Below are 19,791 nucleotides of genomic sequence, written 5' to 3'. Positions count from 1 at the left end.
TAATGAAGAGTCGTGTACAGAATTTATAAAAATTTCTTGAAACTTAATAAGAAACAACTCAATTTTTAAAAAGAGCAGAATATTCAGTCACTTCACCAAGGAAGATATATGGCAAATAAAACAAGAAAAGATGTTCAATACCACTAATTAGTAGAAAAATACAGGTTAAAACCACAGTGGGATATTAGTATTACCTATCAGAAAGTCTAAACTAAAAAACCTGACCATGTCAAATATTGTCAACTGGAATTCTCATACAGTGCTGGCGGAGAATGCAAAGTAACATGGTCACTTTGTGAAACATTTTGTCAGGTTTCTTTTTTCTTTTCTTTTTTTTTTGGACAGTCTTGCTCTGTTGCCCAGACTGGAGTGCAGTGGTGGGATCCCAGTTCACTGCAACCTATGCCTCTTGGGTTCAAGCAATTCTCATGCCTTAGCCTCCCGCGTAGCTGGGATTACAGGTGCCAGCCACCACACCTGGCTAATTTTTGTATTTTCAGTAGTGACAGGGTTTCACCATGTTGCCTAGGTTGGTCTAGAATTACTGACCTCAAGAGATCCACCCATCTTGGCCTCCCAAAGTGCTGGGATTACAGGCATAATCTTGGCAGTTCTTTATATGATTTTGGCAGTTCTTTATACTATTTTGGCTGGTTTTGGCAGTTCTTTATACAATTAAACACACACTTACAACATGACCCAGTGGTCCTACTCATGGGTGTTTATTCATTTAAACTGGAAATCTATGTTGACACACAAAATTGTAAGTGAATATTTATAGCAACTTTATTTATAATTGCTAAAACTGGAAGCAACCCAAATGGCTTCAACCAGGGAAGGGATAAACAAGCTGTGATACTTCCATGCAATGGAATATTACTCAGCAACAAAAAGTAACACACTACTGATACAAGCAACAACATGGACAAATCTTGAATGTATCATGCTAAACAAAATATGTGAGACACAAAAGGTTACATTCCATATGATTTCACTTACGTGATCTTTTGGCAAGACAAAACTATAGGAACATAAAATAAATCAGTCCTTGCCAGGGGACTTGGTGGGGAAGGATTTCCAATGCGGAAGGGAGGAAGGAAAGGAAGGAAAGGAAGGAAAGGAAGGAAAGGAAGGAAAGGAAGGAAAGGAAGGAAAGGAAGGAAAGGAAGGAAAGGAAGGAAAGGAAGGAAAGGAAGGAAGGAAGGAAGGAAGGAAGGAAGGAAGGAAGGAAGGAAGGGAGGGAGGTCACATCAGTGGCCCTCATTTGTTTTCCTTCAGAAGTTGCACATTCTGTTCTCACTACCTGCATGAGGCAGAACCTACTTATACTTGCCATGCCTAGCTGCAAGCTGAGCAATACAGTCTATTTTAGGTAGTTGATGCCAACCAAAATTCAGAGATTATTACTATGAAGTAAGGGGAGAATAAAATAACAGGGACAACTAGCAGACTCCAGGGTTGTGAGTTGCCAGCAAGGAATTTGGGGGTACCTTTCTTTCTAAGATTTTACCTCTGCTTCAGGTATTCTCACAAAGATTCTCTATGGCTTATTATGTCTAAGGCCAACCACAGGGTCCTCTGATCAGCACAGTTCTCCTGGAGGGCTAAGCCTATGATATTGTTTCAGGGAAAATTTTAGGGGAAAAAAAATTTCGTTAAGTGGTCCTTGGCTTCTCTTAGTCTCCATCTACTCTACCTTCTCTTTATCCTCCCTACCTGCACTTGCTATGTGATTGCCAAATATTTGTGGAATAAATAAATGAAACTTTGCTTTAGAAACAAATAGGTTAAAATGTGTCAATTTACTGTTTCTATAGGTCAGGAATGGCATAGTATCAGCAATATCATATGGTGAAACCTAGTGTGCAGATAAGTACAAGGTGTGTTGGCTCCCTATGAAAGTATATTACCAGTGCAACTTTCTCTGGAGATCTGCTCTTTACAATAATGTCATAGATATTATGAATGTGCTCCTCCCCCACCCCCCATATTGTCTTCCTAGTGCTCATCTCCCGTACTACATTTATTATATCTGATATACATATTTGTTTGTATGTCTATTTCTGGATTCAAACATATGAAAGGAAGGGTACATTTATTATTGAGTTTTGTATCACTAATGCCTAACACCAGTCCTAATCCACAATGGGTACTCAATAAACACAGCATTAATTTACTATACCTTTGAATATGCTGCATTTGTAACAAACTGACTTTATTTTAAAAAGCGCTATAGGAGGAATCTTGTGTACTCCTTTATGTTCTCTGATAATTTACTTGTATTTCAAATAGTTTACATCTGGCTTTTATATATTCTTGATGGTGTTTTTAAACATTGCATTGTAAAATCTGTTCATGCCATTAATGTATCTGAGTCTATTTGAGGCAATCCCTATAGATTGCATAACACCAGAGCTCATTCTGGTTTCTATATATACTTTTCTCCAGCTAGAAACTCAGAAGGCAGATCTAACTGCCTTTTGTAGTTTGCCCTTTACCCTGGCATTGTTTGATTGGGGAAACTTTAGGCAGTGAATGAGGGAATAATTGGTTAGAAAGACTCAAGTCTTGATTTCTTGCTCTTAGCTCCAGATGGCACAGGAAAGCTTTTATCAAGAGAATTTCAAGGTCAGAATGGAAAGTTTGCAAATGTACAGATGATACTTTTAAATATATCGTTTATTTTCATAGAATTATCTGGGCGATAATGAAGTAATTAAATATATTAGTTGTTGAAGGAAATCTCTGTTTTGAGATCTGCAGTATTCAAGTACATTTCCACCTGGTGGAGCGTATCATTCTCTGAACCCAGTGCCTGCTTGGTATTCCGTGCCAAGCTGATTATAACCAAATGAATTCCCATCAGAGTATTTTCGCTGAAGACTATTTGAGAAAAATCTCTATTTTGTAAATGTCTAAAATAATGTATATTGTGTTTCTCCAATATTGTTTTATTATAATAAATGTTTCATTTGGTTATAGTGGCTTGCTGAAAGTTCTTGTGGATGAGAGAGGCAGACTAGCAAAGGGATAAAGTTGAACAAAAAAAAAAAATGAAAAAAGTGATCTTTCAGTGCCTGAGGCGTTTATAATAAAGAGAATCAACTTTCTGGGCGTGAAAAGACCATAAAAGACATGTTAAACGTGATTCTTCTGGGCTCTGTGCCTATTTCTTTACTTTCACAAGAGATGGAGTTTATAAAAGACATATGTTGAATGCCTGGGTATTTGAAAGTGACACAAGTTGCTTGTTAGTAATATACTTAGTGATTATTACAAAAATTATTTTTCTTTTATATGGTATAATTTATTCATTTACACATTCAACAAATAGTTTTTGTGCACCTACCTTGTGCCAGACATTATGACAGGCATTGGGCATTCAGAGGTGAGTAATTCATCCTCAGGGATCTCAGATTCCAGTAGAGGAGGCATACACATAAACATTTGGCTATTATGGAGTTCACTATATACCATGGGAGAGATATGTATAAGAGTTACGGTAGCACAGAGGACAGCACATAGCCTAAGGAGGAAGGCAGCCATATAAACACCAAAGAGGCAACCCTTTGAACAAATTGTTCAAGGATGGGATTGTTAGCTGGGTAAAATGAGAAGGGGGAGGACCCTCTAGACATTGGGCAGAGACGAGTCAGTCTTCCTTAGATCAGAAACAATGTTTCAGGATGCAAAAGCAGTTCAGTGGTTCTTACTTTTAAGGTGTGAATCAGAGTGTAATGAGAGAAGGGCTAGAGAACTAGGAGTGTGCTAATCTCGCAGGGCCTTGTGTGCAACATCAAGGAGCAGGAGTTTTTCTCTACCTGTGTGATGAGGAGCCATTGGAAGCCTTTATTAGAAGAGTGACATGTTTCAAGATCAGCCTGGGAGCTGGGGACCATGGCACATGCCTGTAATACCAGCCTCCGGCTGAGGCAGGAGAATTACTTGAGCCCAGAAGTTCCAGTCAAGCCTGGGCAATATAGCGAAAGCCCATCTCTTTAAAAAACAAAATATATGTAAAAGAGGATCAGTCTCATAGTTGGGAACGTTAGGGGCAGAGATGGATTTTATGGAGAGAGGGCTAGAGGTGGGGAGTCAGGCTTCTATTGCCATCATCTCAGTGACAGATGATGTGGTCCAAACTAGAGTGATGGTAATGGAGGTGGAGATAAAGGAGTAGAGGGATATTGAGAAAGTTGAATGGGCAGAACTGGATGAAGGAGAAGAAAGCCAAAGTATTGAAAGAAATGAAAGGTTTTTACTTTCATTATGGGATGGATGGATAGATTCATTCATCTAACAAATATTTAGTTAGTGCTGAGTATACACTAGCCTTCTTCCAAATATTAGAGAATCAAATTGTGGAAAAGATTCCAAAATCCCAGTCCTTGTGGAGCTTCGTTTCTAATGCAAGTTAAGATGACTAACAAGATACATCAACAAAATATATAATAAATAGTACAAGAGAGCAAAAAGTGCTAGGGAGAAAAGTATTAAGCAAAGAAAAGGATAGAACGTGGGGAAGGAGGCAAATGATAATTTAGATGGAACTATCTATGGAAAGCCTTATTGAGAAGACAGCAATTGAGTCAAATCCTGAGACTCAATTCTAGGGGAAGTATATTCTAAGCAAAGGGAACAGCAAGCATAAACGCCATGCTGATATATTCAAGGAACAGCAATTAGAACAGTGTGGCTGGAGTAAGCAGAGGATGACGTGCTCTGGCTAAACAGTCAAACTGTTGGCTTGATAATGGACAATAGGACAAGCGAGGAAGCTGGCAGATACATTAGGAAACTTTTGCAGTAAGGTAGATTAGAGACCATGGGATGAAATGTGATTATGTACTGACAACCTGTCCTGAGTGGTGGGGTAAGCCTGTGCCCAGTCTTTCCTCACAGCCAGCCTCCTTTCTTCCCCAGCTTGTCTTGGTGCTCCCAGCTTGTGCTCTTCTCAGCCACCTGCCATCCTTCAGCTCCCTCTCCTCTGCACCTCACCTCAACCTGCATGTCTGCATCTCACATGTCTCTCAGGTGCACCTTTACCATGCTCTACCCTTTATTAAAATACTTGATGTAGCTTCACCCTACCCCAACCCCTTACCTTCCCTTGTTATAAACAAACTTATGTGTCAATCATTTCCTTGGTTTTACCACTAGATATGCATCCCTGAGTAATATAAGTTAGTTTGCCTGTGTTTGAACTCCGGTGAATTGAACCAAGTAGTATGTTACTGTACTGTGTTTGGTATCTTTCCCCCAATATGTTGTTATGTGTGGCCATTGTGTAACATCATTTATTGATCCATTTTGCTGTTGGTAGACATTTGGGTTATCTCTACTTCATGGTTATTAGAAATAATGTTGCAATAAATATTTTTATATGCGTTCCCTGGTATACACACTTCTCCGGGGTCCAGGGGTCCATACCTAACAGTATAGAATATGTATCTCTGCAACTTTGCAAGGTACCACCACACTTTTTCCTAAAAAGCTTATACCAGAACTTGTACTAGCTACATATAAAAGATCCTGCTGTTCCACATCCTTATGAATATTTCTATTATCCTACTGTATTTTTAAAACCAATCTGGTTTTAAAAATATGTCGTGATATTTCATTGTAGTTTTAATTTGCAGTTCTCTGATTTCTAATTAAATTGAGGGACTTTCATCATGTTTAATGGCTATCTGGATTTTTTCTTTGTGAAATTGCTTAAGTCTTTCATTCATTTTATTCTATTGTGTTACCCCACTTTTTCTTAGTGATTTGTACTTGTTCATTAAATATTTTCCATATTAGTTCTTTGTGGGTTACATGGGTATGTTTCAGGTATATTTTCCAGCCCTGTATCACTCATTTTCATTTTCTTAATAGTATCTTTCAGTTAAGAAACATTTACAATTTTTATGTAATTGATTTATCAATCTTTGTCTTTTATGGTTAGTTCTTTTATATTTTATGTAAGAAATAATTTCCTGACTTCAAAGTCATTGATATGGTTTGGCTGTGTCCCCACTGAAATCTCAAGTGGAATTGTATCTCTCAGAATTCCCACGTGTTGTGGGAGGGACACAGTGGGAGGTAATTGAATCATGGGGGCTGATCTTTCCCATGCGATTCTCATAATAGTGACTAAGTCTCATGAAATATGATGGATTTATCAGGGGTTTCCACTTTTGCTTCCTCCTCGTTTTTCTCTTGCTGCCACCATATATGAAGCGCCTTTTGCCTCCTGACATGATTCTGAGGCCTCCCCACCATGTGGAACTGTAAGTCCAATTAAACCTCTTTTTCTTCCCAGTCTCAGGTATGTCTTCATCAGCAGCATGAAAACGGACTAATACAGTAAATTGGTACCAGTAGAGTGAAGTGTTGCTGAAAAGATACCCAAAAATGTGGAAGTGACTTTGGAACTGGTATCAGGCAGAGGTTGGAACAGTTTGGAGGGCTCAGAAGAAAACAGGAAAATATGGGAAAGTTTGGAACCTCCTAGAGACTTGTTGAATGGCTTTGACAAAAATGCTGATAGTGATATGAACAATAAGGTCCAGGATGAGGTGGTCCCAGATGGAGATGAGGAACTTGTTGGGAACTGGAGCAAAGGTGACTTTTTTTGCCCCGGCCCTAGAGACTTGTGGAACTTTGAACTTGAGAGAGATGATTTAGGGTATCTGGCAGAAGAAATTTCCAAGCAGCAAAACATTCAAAAGTTGACTTGGGTTCTGTTAAAGGCATCCAGTTTTAAAAGGGAAACAGAGCATAAAAGCTCAGAAAATTTTCAGGCTGACAATGCAATAGAAAAGAAAATCCCATTTTCTGAGGGGAAATAGAAGCCATCTGCAGAAATATGCATGAGTCACAAGAAGCTGAATGTTAATTCCCAAGACAACCGGGAGAATGTCTCCAGGGCATGTCAGAGGTCTTCACAACAGCCCATCTCATCACAGGGCAGAGGTGTAGGAGGAAAACATGGTTTTGTGGGCTGGGCCCAGGGTTCCTGTGCTAGGGACTTGGTGTCCTGCATCCCAGCCACTCCTGCCATGACTAAAAAGGACCAAGGTACAGGTCAGTCTGTGGCTTCAGAGGGTGCAAGCCCCAAGCCCTGGCAGCTTCCATGTAATGTTTAAGCCTGCGGGTGCACAGAGGTCAAGAATTGAAGTTTGGAAACCTCTTCCTTAGTTTCAGAAGACGTGTGGAAAGACATAGATGTCCAGGCAAAAGTTGCAGGGGTGGGGCCCTCATGGAGAACCTCTGCTAGGGCAGTGCAGAAGGGAAATGTGGGGTTGAAGCCCCAACACAGAGTCCTAACTGGGGCACTGCCTAATGGAGCTGTGAGAAGAGGGCCATCATCCTCCAGACCCCAGAATGGTAGATCAACCAACAGCTTGCACCTTGCACCTGGAAAAGCCTCAGACACTCAATGCCAGCCCATTAAAGCAGCCAGGAGGGAGGCTGTACCTTGCAAAGCCATAGGGGCAGAGCTGCCCAAGATCATGGAAACCCACCTCTTGCATCAGTGTGACCCGAATCTGAGACATGGAATCAAAGGAGATCATTTTGGAACTTTTAAGATTTGACTGCCCTGCTGGATTTTGGACTTGCGTGGGGCCTGTAGCCCCTTTGTTTTGGCCAATTTCTCCCATTGGAATGGCTCTATTTACCCAATGCCTGTACCCCCACTGTATCTAGTAAGTAACTAACTTGCTTTTGATTTTCTAGGCTTATAGGTAGAAGGGACCTGCCTTGTCTCAGATGGGACTTTGGACTTGGACTTTTGGGTTATTGCTGAAATGAGTTGAGACTTTGGGGGACTGTTGGGAAGGCATGATTGGTTTTCAAATGTGAGGATATGAGATTTGGGAGGGGTCAGGAGTGGAATGATATGGTGTGACTGTGTCCCCACCCAAATCTGAACTTTAATTGTATCTCTCAGAATTCCCATGTGTTATGGGAGGGGCCCAGTGGGAGGTAATTGAACCACGGGGACAGTTCTTTCCTGTGCTATTCTCGTGATAGTGAATAAGTCTCACAATATCTGATGAGCTTATAGGGGTTTCTGCTTTTGCTTCTTCCTCATTTTTCTCCTGCTGCCACCATGTAAGAAGTGCCTTTTACCTCCCACCATGATTCTAAGGCCTCCCCAGCCATGTGGAACTGTAAGCCCAATTAAACATGTTTTTCTTCCCAGTCTCTGGTATGTCTTTATCAGCAGCATGAAAACGAACTAATACAGTCATGAATCCATTTTCCTTTTAATCTTCTAAAGGCTTTATAATTTTGCCTCTAATACTCAGACCCATAATCCTAGACTTGTTTTTTTTAATGGTATGAGGTAAATGTCTAATGTTACTTATCATAAGGATACCCAGTTGTCCCAGCACCTTTTGTTGTAAGCTCTGTCCTTCCCACTGTTTTGCAGTTCCATCTGTACTATAGGCAAGCATCTCTAAATCTACTTCTGAACTCTCCATTCCATTTTATTTGTCTACGTCCGTGGACAGGTACTATCCTACCTTAGATATTATAACTTTGTAATGAGTGTTGTTATAGAGAATGTCCTCCTATCTTGTTGTTCTTCTTCATAAGTGTCTTTTTAACTCTTGAACCTTTGCATTACATTTTAGAAACTATTTGCCAAGTTCTAAAAAAGAAGTCCTATTGAGGGTTGTTTAATATTGTAATGAATAGATGAATAAATTTGGCAAGAATGGAGAGCTTTGCAAAATAAAGAACATAGCATACATTTTCACTTACATATGTCTTCTTTAATTTTAATTTCTCTCATAAAGTTGTTTTGTCTTTTTTTCATTAAGAAAGTAAAAGAATAAAGAGTGGCTTCTCCATAGGCAGAGCAGCCTCTTACAAAGTTTTATTGTTTCTTTGCAGAGGTCGTATACAATCTTTTGCCAGATTCATTTCTATATATTTGGTGTCTTTGATGCTATTGAAAATAGTATCTTTAAAAAAATTGTGTCTTATTTTTTCTAGAACATAAAAATACAATTTTTATTGATTTTATAAGCAACCTTGGTATACTAATATTAATACATATCAATATGAGTACTATCAATTCTAATAATTTTTCTGTACATTACATTAGTTTGTCCATGTATAGGATATTGCTACCTATGAATGACAATTTTGCTTCTTTTTACCAGTGCTTATACCTTTTACTTATTTTTATTGCCTTGCTGCACTGGTTAGAACCTCCATTACAGTATTTAATAGAAGTGTTGATAAGAGCCATTTTTGTCTTGTTCCTGACCTGAAAGAGAACATTCTTGGATTAAAGAAGTTACCTTTTGGCCGGCGCGGTGGCTCACGCTTCTAATCCCAGCACTTTGGGAGGCTGAGGCGGGCGGATCATGAAGTTAGGAGATCGAGACCATCCTGGCTAACACAGTGAAACCCTGTCTCTACTAAAAATACCAAAAAAAAAGAAAAAAGAAAGAAACAATTTAGCCAGCCATGATGGCAGGCGCCTGTAGTCCCAGCTACTTGGGAGACTGAGGCGGGAGAATGACATGAACCCAGGAGGCGGAGCTTGCAGTGGGCTGAGATCACACCACTGCACTCTATCCTGGGAGACAGAGGAAGACTCTGTCTCAAAAAAAAAAAAAAAAAAAGAAAAGAAAAGAAAAAGAAAAAGAAAAAAAGTTACCTTTTAGTTTTAGTTTGCTAGAAGTATATGTATGTATGAATGTATGTGTATATATATGTATATCAGTATTATTATTACTATTATTAAATACCTTTTCTGATTCTATGTTTACCTTCTTTTTCTATTTCCTATTTCATATGCTATGCTTTATTCTGGAGGGTTTCTTCTAATCTAACTTTCAGATTATCAGTTCTTTCTTTAGCTATTTCTCATCTGCCATTAATCTCATGCACTGATTTTTTTTTTTTTTTTTTTTTGAGATGGTGTTTTACTCCTGCTGCTCAGCCTGGAGTGCAATGGCGTGATCTCAGCTCACTGCAACCTCCACCTCCCAGGTTCAAGCGATTCTCCTGCCTCAGCCTCCTGAGTAGCTGGGATTACAGGCACCCACTACCATGCCTGGCTAATATTTGTAGTTTTAGTAGAGACGAGGTTTCACCATGTTGGCCAGGCCGGTCTAGAACACCTGAAATCAGGTGACCCACCCACCTTGGCCTCCCAAAGTGCTGGGATTACAAGTATGAGCCATCACGCCCAGCTAATGCACTGAATTCTTAATATCAGTTTTCAGTTTTGGAATTGATATTTGCTTATTTTTCAAAATTTTAAATGTCAGTGTTCATAATTTTAAATTCCTTGCTTATTTTAAGCTGAACTTTCCTTTCCATGAACACAGTAAGCACTGTTGTTTTACAATCTGTTTGTGATAATTTCTACAGATGCCTTTGTTTTCGCTGGTTCTGGCTCAGGTTCTTTCTCTTCATGTATCTTGCACTTTGGTTATTTACTAGACATTGAATTGAAAATGCTCACAGAAATACTTTGATATGTAAGTAATATTAGCCTCTTCCAATGAACATGCTGCATCCTTCTGCCATATTCCTGAAAGCATTAAAAGTCCAGGACCAAAGCTTGAAGCCTTTTTAATTGCTCCAGTTATCGAGGATCCCAGCTGACTGCTGCAGTTTTTCACTCAGATTCCTTCATGACCTTTCCAAAGCCCTATCCTCCTCCCTGAGTTGGTGAATGCCCCAGTGCTCACCCTTAGTTTTTCACAAAAGAATCTCTGATTTTGAGTAGCTATCCAAATTTCCAAAAGGAGATCTTCACTTGTCACATTAATTTCTCACCATCTTGTTAAGTTCTTTAAGAGGTTATTATTATTAATTATAAAAAATACTGAATAGTTATTTTTAGTTTAGCAGAAAGTTTGGTCTGAAATACTAGTATGTCATTATTGGTTTTATTTTCAAATAAATTTATGTTTTAAAAAATGAGTTAATTTAAGGAAAAATGTTAATAATAGATTATTTGTGGATCTAGTTAGAAGGGGACCCTCCAATGACTGAGGTTTACCAAACACAGTGTAGTGGCTAGAACCACAGGTGCTAGTCAAATTGACTTGGTCATGTCTTATCTAGATCAGTTATGAGTTTGTTAACATTGAACATGTTACTTAACCCCTCTAAGCCTTGGTTTCTTTGTATATAAAGTAATGAAAATAAAAAACATAATTCCTTTGGGAGGCTGAGGTGGGCGGATCACAAGGTCAGGAGATCGAGATCATCCTGGCTAACATGGTAAAACCCCGTCTCTACTAAAAATACAAAAAATTAGCCGGGCATGGTGGCGGGTGCCTGTAGTCCCAGCTTACTCGGGAGGCTGAGGCAGGAGAATGGTGTGAACCCAGGAGGCGGAGCTTGCAGTGAGCCGAGATCGTGCCACTGTATTCCAGCCTGGGCGACAGAGCGAGACTCCGTCTCAAAAACAAAAACAAAAACAAAAAAACATAACTCATTGTGTTGTTGTGAATATTGAAAGGGGCCATGCCTGTAAATGACATGGCATAGTCCCTGGCATTTAGTGTAGTAAACACTTCATAGCATTTCGCTATTATTTCCCCTATTTGTGAATCAGACAGAAAAATGACAATAGTATATATTTAGATCAATCATTATTCTCCTTGACTATGACAAAACATTAATCTAATTTGGAACATTCTCAGTAGGTGCGAATGGTAAGTATCAGGAATGATCATTATTACCTCAAAGAAATGTAGGCCAAATCCTTTAAAGGACTTTTTGCATGAAATAGCCAACCCTGCTGTGAATAGCCATGGAAGTTGTATACTGTACTGCCCAAATTTTATGCAAATGTTATCATCCCCTCGAGTTGTGCTGTGTGTTTATGCAACTTGCACAACTAACTACACGCAGTGGCACTGGGAAAATTCTTCAATAATGATATAGTCTCTATACATTTGCAATATTAACTTGCAAACCACCATTGGACTTAAGGTATCTGAATTTATTCATCTGTCAAAGAGGAGAGTTGATCTACATTATCTCCAGCTCTAAACTTTTATGATTTGCATGTAAAATGCAATTTCAGTATCTCTGTAGGAGATTTACGTCTTTTAGTAAATTTCTAGTATTAGCTGGGCAGTTTGGAATTTGGAGGCTGATAATTAGCATGAAACATCATACTTCTTCTATTTGTCATATTAACAAAGCATACATATTCTAGAACAAATGTGTGACATTTAAAATCACGGGGCTTAGTCTGACCTAAGTGACCTTTTCAAAGTCTGTTTCAGCACCATAATTGTCTATGTATAAAGGACCATATCAAATGCCTTCTTCACAATATTTCAAATGGCTGAAAGAAAAGTCCTCATCAGCGATAATGGAAATGCTGTCTTGTGTATCTGAATGGAGTTTCAGCGCTTCAGCTCACCTAATGTGATAACTTCATGCCCGGTCTTAAAGGCAGCTCACGAGTATAACGAGGCAGTTTTTTTTTTTTTTTTTTTCTTGAGACCGAGTCTCACTCTATCACCTAGGCTGGAGTACAGTGGTATAATCTAGGCTCACTGCAACCTCTGCTTCCCAGGTTCAAGAGATTCTTGTGCCTCAGCCTCCCAAGTAGCTGGGATTACAGGTGCATGCCACCAGGCCTGGCTAATTTTTTTTTTTGTACTTTTAGTAGAGACAGGGTTTCAACCAGGTTTTCACCAGGCTGGTCTTGAACTCCTGACCTCAAGCGATCCACTTGCCTCTGCCTCCCAAAGTGCTGGGATTACAGGCGTGAGCCACTGAGGCAAGGCAGTTTTTAATGCAAACCCAGTAAACTCCCAGTGCCTCATCCTGACCTGAGAAGACTCTTGAAAACCTCCAAGTCATATAAATAACTTAGAATCACATATCACTCTTTTACATGTTAATATTTTACTTAACCAAATCCGTTTACTTTTTTTTTTTTTTGAGAAATTAGGCATTTTTTAAAGCCTTTCGGGAATCTATAGGTATAATGACAATTCTTTGATTTTAAAGTGAATAGATGCTCAGGCCATAAATGTCTATGGGTACAGAGAAGTACTGCTGATGATGTGCATAGAAGAGTCTGTCTGGAACTTCCATTGTAAGAGAAACCCTCATCATAGGATATACTTTTTCAGAGTCATCATGACTACTTACACTCTTCCAAAGCAATAGTAATTTCTCCAGAGACTTCTTTTCTCAATTTAAATTTTTCCCATCAAGAATCTTTTAGAAAATACTTTGCATAAATATAACCAACTGTAACTCTGACTTCCAGCTGTCACCAAAGGTCTCTAAAGAATATACTTTGATTATAAAACTAGACTGACAGGGATTTGATAAAGAAAGAGACTCCAAAAAGCCATAGAACCGTTAGGCCTCTTTGTTCATATAAATTCCCTAGTATAAAGCCATAGAGAAGTGCTAATATCAAAAAGTTCTTTCTCTTTTGAGAAAGAAAAAACCTAATGATTACCTAGAAGCAAATGACATGGCTCCCACTCGTGCATCCAGATGCTCTGAATGGAAACCTATTATATTGTCTAAACCTAAACAATATAACAATCACAATTAGTTCTCTTCCTTAATTTTGCAGAATACTTTGACATTTATTTTTCTGTCATCAGAGCTATCTTATAAGAGAGGACAAATTATTATCCCTAAGCCACAGGTAGGGACATTGAGTCACAGAAAATTGGCCAGCCAGAAGTTACGCAGCTCATTGGCATTTGATTTGGTACTAGAATTTATTCTGCAGATTCTTAGCAATGACATTTCCCAAAGACTATAGAATCTCTTATGAGGAAGTAGGGATGAAGGGGAAAATGCTGCTCAGAGAAAAGAAAGCAAGTGTTTCTTCTTCCTCCTTCTCTTTTTCCTTGTTCCTTGCCCTCCAAGACTCCTGCCAAGGCAAAGTGAGTTGGCCTTGTTCCCACATTTTGTGGCCAATTTATAGAATTCATATAAATCCATTTGACTCTGTTGACTTGCTCCTTTCATCTTGAAACCCTTTTATCTTTGCTTCTGAGAATCTTCACTGGCCAGTTTTTCTTCTAGTCCCCAGCCACCTGTCAGACTCACTTGGACTATAGTAGTATTCTCCCACATTGACTTCTTTACCACCAGCCTTGTGATCCTAAATCCATCTTCCAAATAGCCACCAGAATAATGTACTTGAAACAAATCTGATCATGTTATTTGCCTGCTATAAACTTGTTGGATGGCTTCTCATGACTCTTGGTTGTCAATTCTTTTAGACCCAATGCTCCCTTTTTGTAACAAATACTCTGCAATATTTCATTGGGGAGAGTACCCAAATGAAATCCATAGGAAATATAGTAGACTGACTTACACAGCTTGAAAATAAAATTAACTAATGCCTGAACAATAACGTAAAAGAGAAATAAAAATAAAATAACTGAGTGTAAAATAATATATATTTCAATGCGTAAATATTTGGATGTGACATCACCAGGAGACACATTGATCAGTTGCTTGCACCTTTGTTTAACACAGTGACTATGACAGCTGCAGGTGCAGATGGACCTAGATGTTTGTATTCATGACTCAAACCCATGAGCGGTGTTGCTGTCAGTAATTTTCTAAAATGGAAAAATTCAGGGACATAGTCTGTAACATTATCTTTTCATACTTCAATGTAAACCTGAATCACCTGAAAATCTCTTTAAATTGCAGATTCTGGGGTGGAGCCTGAGACTGCATTTCTAACAAGCTCCTTGTGCTTGTGCTACTGGTTCACAAACTTCATGTTGAATAGCCAGAGCCTAAACTTGGGGAACTTCGTTTTTATTCAGAGGCTAATGACATCCAGGTACATTCTGGTGAAATCTGAAGTCCCATACAAAACTTCATGAATTCTAGCTTCTAGTATGGGGTCATCTATATGTTAGAGTAACTGCTATTCTGGAACATAGCCCTGGAGGCCAGTAACCCTTGGCTCTGAGCCCAGAGAAAGGGCCAGAGAGTTGCAAAGAAAATACTATCCTCTTCTCTGGGGAATCAGTGGCTGACATTGGAATCCTTTCCAAAGCACTTGTAATATTTTTTTTTTGGTTGGGTGGGGGAGGCACCATGTAGTAACGTAGATCATGCTGAACCTAAATTGACCCTATAATCTCATGTCATAAATCTATGCAGGTGCCTGAGACAGATGCATGAGAGAGAGTGATGGAGGGATGGCACAGTGAATGCGTCCATCAAATCAGCAAGTAATAAGCATGATTCGTTTCTGTAAGGAACCCAGAATTGCTGTGGCACCGAAATACTAGAGGGAATGCAGGGCCAGCTAGCACCTCTAGGGTGTGGCATCTTTGTGAGCACTGGGAGATGGCATTCAAGGACAGCTTCTGTAAGAGCAGCTGCAGATTTAGTGGATGCATAGTAGAGATGGCAGATCTTCCCCTGAAGTCAGCAAACAGAGACACATGCCCATCAGGTACATTCTTGTTAGTGTATCTTCTGTTAAGCCCCAGAAGTACTTTAGGGGGCATTTTATAGTGGAAGGAGGTGAGCATGAGGAGGCAATAACATTTGTACACAAATGCAAATATGATTTTATGTGTAATCACTGGTCAAAGAAATCTCAGGACATTGGGGATATATTGTTATTATGTTTACTACTAGTCAGATCCTTCACTGTTGTTCCCCATATATCATGCCTACAATCACCATAATATACACTTTTAACCCATCTTCAACTTCTTTTAGCTTGATGCCTTCTGTATCAGGTCTGTATGACTCCTATCAAAATTTTCCTCTGATTGTTATAAGATGCTCATCTAAATCATAATTTGTAGCACAGAAAGAAAATCTTTTCTTGGTCCTTTTATCATAGCCAGTTATTCACTTCTCACATCCTCCAGCCTCTTCCAAAGTCATGATCTCACATTAGAAGAAAAAATGAATCCACCTGTTATGTTTCCAAGGCTTTAAATCCTTTTTAAATTGACAAACAATAATTGCATATATTTATGGAGAACAATGTGGTGTTTTGCTATATGTATACACTGTGGGATGATTAAGTCAGGCTAATTAATATATCCATCACCTCACCTACTTATCACAAGACTTCAAATTCTGAGACGAGTTTTTATGGTGGACAAGATACATTCTGGGTTTCATTGTTTCATGCTTTCCCACTGAATGAGCAGAAGTATAGGAGTCAGTACGCTTGACTCAACGCCAGTTCTTCTTGAACGTTGACTGCATACTCCAAGAAGACAGATTCCCCACATCAGGCCTGCATTTGACTGCCTCATCCTCTGCAATAAACTACTATACATCCATCTCGGCACAGCACTGTGCATCCTACTCTCGGGGGCTGGGGATTCTGCAGCTTCATCAAAAGGTCTGAGTCTGCTTTGCCTGGAGACAGCTTCATATTTAACCTGTAGTTAAGGCCTTCTAGTGTTTCCTCTTTTTCTCATCTATGTCAAAGATAAGAACTACCAAAGAATTGGCAGTAGTTGTGTACTTTTTCTTTTTGACTTTTATTCAAGAATACTTTATTCCATTCATCCAAGAACTAAACTTCACCTTCCATAAACCAGAGGTATAGAGAAATATTACCGAACCCTTCTCCTCTGTCAACAAGGCCAGTGTGTATTTAGGACTCATATACTGTGTTGGTCTCTACCTCTAGCACATGCTCTGCTTGTTCCTGAGATTGTTCCAAGATGATTGTTAAGTCTGAAATTGAGCTAAAGCTCTTTGTGCTTTCCACAGAATTTCCCACTATAAATCTTATGAAACCTCTTGGAATGCTGTCTTTAAGCTTGTTAGACAATTTTCATATCATGTAAGAGCTAACTTATATTTTGTCCTGATATTAACCAGCTGGACATCAGTCCTGCTTTTTGAACTTGGATTGGAGGAGTGGAAATGGAAAAGAAGGATCGAATAAAACAAAGAATGAATTAATGCAACTTATCATATGGAAGCAAAAGGATGTAGGATGCCTGAGATTTCTAAGCTAAAGTAGTTAGGGAAATAGAGGAACAGGAAGAGCAATTTACTTTTGTGACAAAATCAGTAAGCTTGGTTTTAAGGCACGTTGTTTAAGTGACAGTAGTAACCCTAAATAAAAATACTTAGTAGTCACATATTATCTGATTTCCATGCTGTAATAGTCCCCACTTGTCCATGAGGGATACATTTCAAGACCCCCGCTAGATGCGTGAAACCACAGATAGTACCAAATTCTATATTTATATTCTTTTCCTATGATAAAGTTTAATTTATAAATTAGGCACAGTAAGAACTGAACAAGAAGAAGAATAAAATAATTATAGCAACATATTGTAATAAAAGTTATAAGAACATGGTCTCTCTCTCTCAAAATACTTTACTGTACCGTGCTCACCTTTCTACTTCTGATCTGTTGATCTAATAACCAAGATGGCCACAAAGTGACTAATGGGCCGGTAGTGCATACAGCATGGGTGTGCTAAACAAGGGAGTGATTCACCTCCTGGCCAGGACACAGCAGGACAGTACGAAATTTCATCACACTACTCAGAACGGCATGCAACTTAAAATTTATGTTTTATTTTTGAAATTTTCCATTTAATATGTTTCTAACCATGGCTGACCTTGGGTAACTGAAACTGTGGAAAGTGAAACCATAGATAAGGGGGGACTACTGTATAAGAAACATAGATATGTTGCAAGGTATTCATTTAGTGGTGAATTAGTAATTGAGAGATTTAGAAGAGTACATATAAAAGCCTCAAAGTAGCTTGTTAACCCCCCATAAATCTTCTTCATTAAGTCTATTAGATGATGAAAGTGAAGGTGATAATGATTATGCTGAAACAGTGAATGGATCAATTTCACAAAGGCACTATGTTACAAATGTTTGCAATGCTTGGTTATAAATACTAAGCAATTATTTGTATAATTTTCCCTTATACATTTTTATCTGAAATCAAATCCAATGTAGATTTCCCATTTTTCTCAGGAGCTATTTTCCAGCATTTATCTATGATGCTATGAAATGTTGAATGAAATTCAGGAGCTATCCTCTGACAGGGTGTGCATATGTGGCTTCTGTCTACCACTATATCAGCTTTTACCATTTTGAAAATACTAACAGTGCTTTCTATAATTGGAAAAGTACTCCCCCCACCCCCCGGCAACAGTGCCTGTGGATATAATCAACATGTATATGTAATATGCATGTGCCAGAAAGCTGTGCCAAAAAGAGTTGAGCTATATTTGTATCATCATCAAGGAACTTGAGAAATCTATCCTTTGGAATAGACTAGCTTTCTCGTGCTTGCTAACAAAAGCTACTTTTGTATGGACAGTCAGAGAAGTGGTGTCAGTTGTCAAAAGTGATACCAATCCAATCTCTTACAAGATCCCAGGTTTACCCATGAATTGTTCTCTATATGGACATTTCTTCGGTGTAGGATTCATCTGAGTCACTTGAGTATAGCTTTAGTGGTTGGTTATCAGAATCACGGATTCTTTTCCTCATACAAAGTAAAGTAACCCTGTCCTTTGCTATTTGCTTGTGTCCTAAATGATACACCGATTAGTACACTCGTGTTTTCTCTCCAGCCCTGGCGTGAACCCTTGTACAGAGTAATTCCCTGCTTCTGTATGAGACCAGACCTATACAAGCCACCTCACTTGTTTTTCATGTGATTCTCATGAGGCTATGTCACAAAATGTGCAGGTAAAATAAAACAATGCCAATTTACAAATGACTTTAGTGAAGAATAAAAGTTAGATGTTAATGTTTAGCAAGTTGACATTACTATTTTATTGCTTTTCAATAAATCTAAAATACTATATTCACATATCTCCTTATGATTCTAATTGAAGAGACATACTTAAGTATTAAAAATCCAATAGTTTAGCCACGTGACTTTGCAATCTTATATCTCATGCTTGAAGACATGCCTATAAATAATACTCACCAAAGAAGGAAGAAATGCATACTGTGTTCCTTACAGAGAATATTAGTGTAGATTCTACTTTGTTCCATTATTAACTTCCCTTTTGAACTGAAATACTTTCTAATTTGTTCTGTTATTTACTTCGTTTAGACTTAGCAGGGATAGCACCTAAAGTGGAGCCCAAGACAAGGGCTTATGTGCAGGTAATTTATTTCAGAAAATGACCTACATCAAGGAAGAAAAGTAGAGGCTTTGAAAAAGTCAAACAAGGAAGGAGGAAAAGCCATTCCAAGGAAACAATGGCATTGTTTTGTTGATCACCACTGTGGGCACTACAGTGTTCAGTCTGTGTTCATTGCAATTAGGTATCCTGTGCAGAGCCATAGAGAATGTGCCATATAACTATTCTTCCAAGGGGTGGAAGAGAGAAACATGTATTCATCAGCTTCCCTCCATCAGTGGTCAAGGGTTGACAAGTAGGGTATAAACTTTCTTGTATTTCTAGGTTTACACATGCTTCAGAATGAATAAGTTTGCACACATTTTACATGGGCATTGGAGGGCAGAGAAACCCTGGAGCAGAAAGTGAGATACATGGTGCAAGTGAGATGAGGTTGAGTTGCTGCCAGGTCCTACCTATGAGCAGCTGGTTGCCACAACACTTGCTGCAGTTAAGAGGCTGGCCAAGAGCCAACAGGTACATGAATATGTGCTCAAACATGAAGCAAATGCAGGTTAAAACCAGCATGAGATACCGCCTCACACCTGAGAGGATGGCATGACCAAAAAGATGAGAGAATGAGCGTCAACAAGAATGTAGAGAAAAAGGAATTCTTCTACACTGTTGGTTGGAATGTAAATTGGTACAGCCATTATGAAAAAA

The 19,791-nt window shown here is 38.8% G+C and overlaps 1 protein-coding gene across 25 annotated transcripts in view; it reads left to right on the top strand.

Annotated features, from left to right (window-relative positions):
* Positions 1-19,791, top strand: part of CCDC148 (coiled-coil domain containing 148) — a 279,411-nt gene that overhangs the window by 162,328 nt on the left and 97,292 nt on the right. For 5 of the 25 annotated variants that reach the window (XM_074009182.1, XM_074009181.1, XM_074009188.1 and 2 more), the window contains one exon: positions 6,305-8,756. The exons of the other annotated variants lie outside the window; for them this stretch is intronic. In XM_074009182.1, coding sequence (XP_073865283.1) covers positions 6,305-6,352 — 48 coding nt within the window. In that variant the 3' untranslated portion in view covers positions 6,353-8,756. Of the gene's footprint in view, positions 1-6,304; positions 8,757-19,791 lie in introns of those variants that run through there. 25 annotated transcript variants of the gene reach the window in all.

Source organism: Macaca fascicularis, chromosome 12, assembly GCF_037993035.2.
Source record: "Macaca fascicularis isolate 582-1 chromosome 12, T2T-MFA8v1.1".
NCBI classification, from domain to species: domain Eukaryota; kingdom Metazoa; phylum Chordata; class Mammalia; order Primates; family Cercopithecidae; genus Macaca; species Macaca fascicularis.
This window is presented reverse-complemented; position numbering and strand designations above follow the sequence as displayed.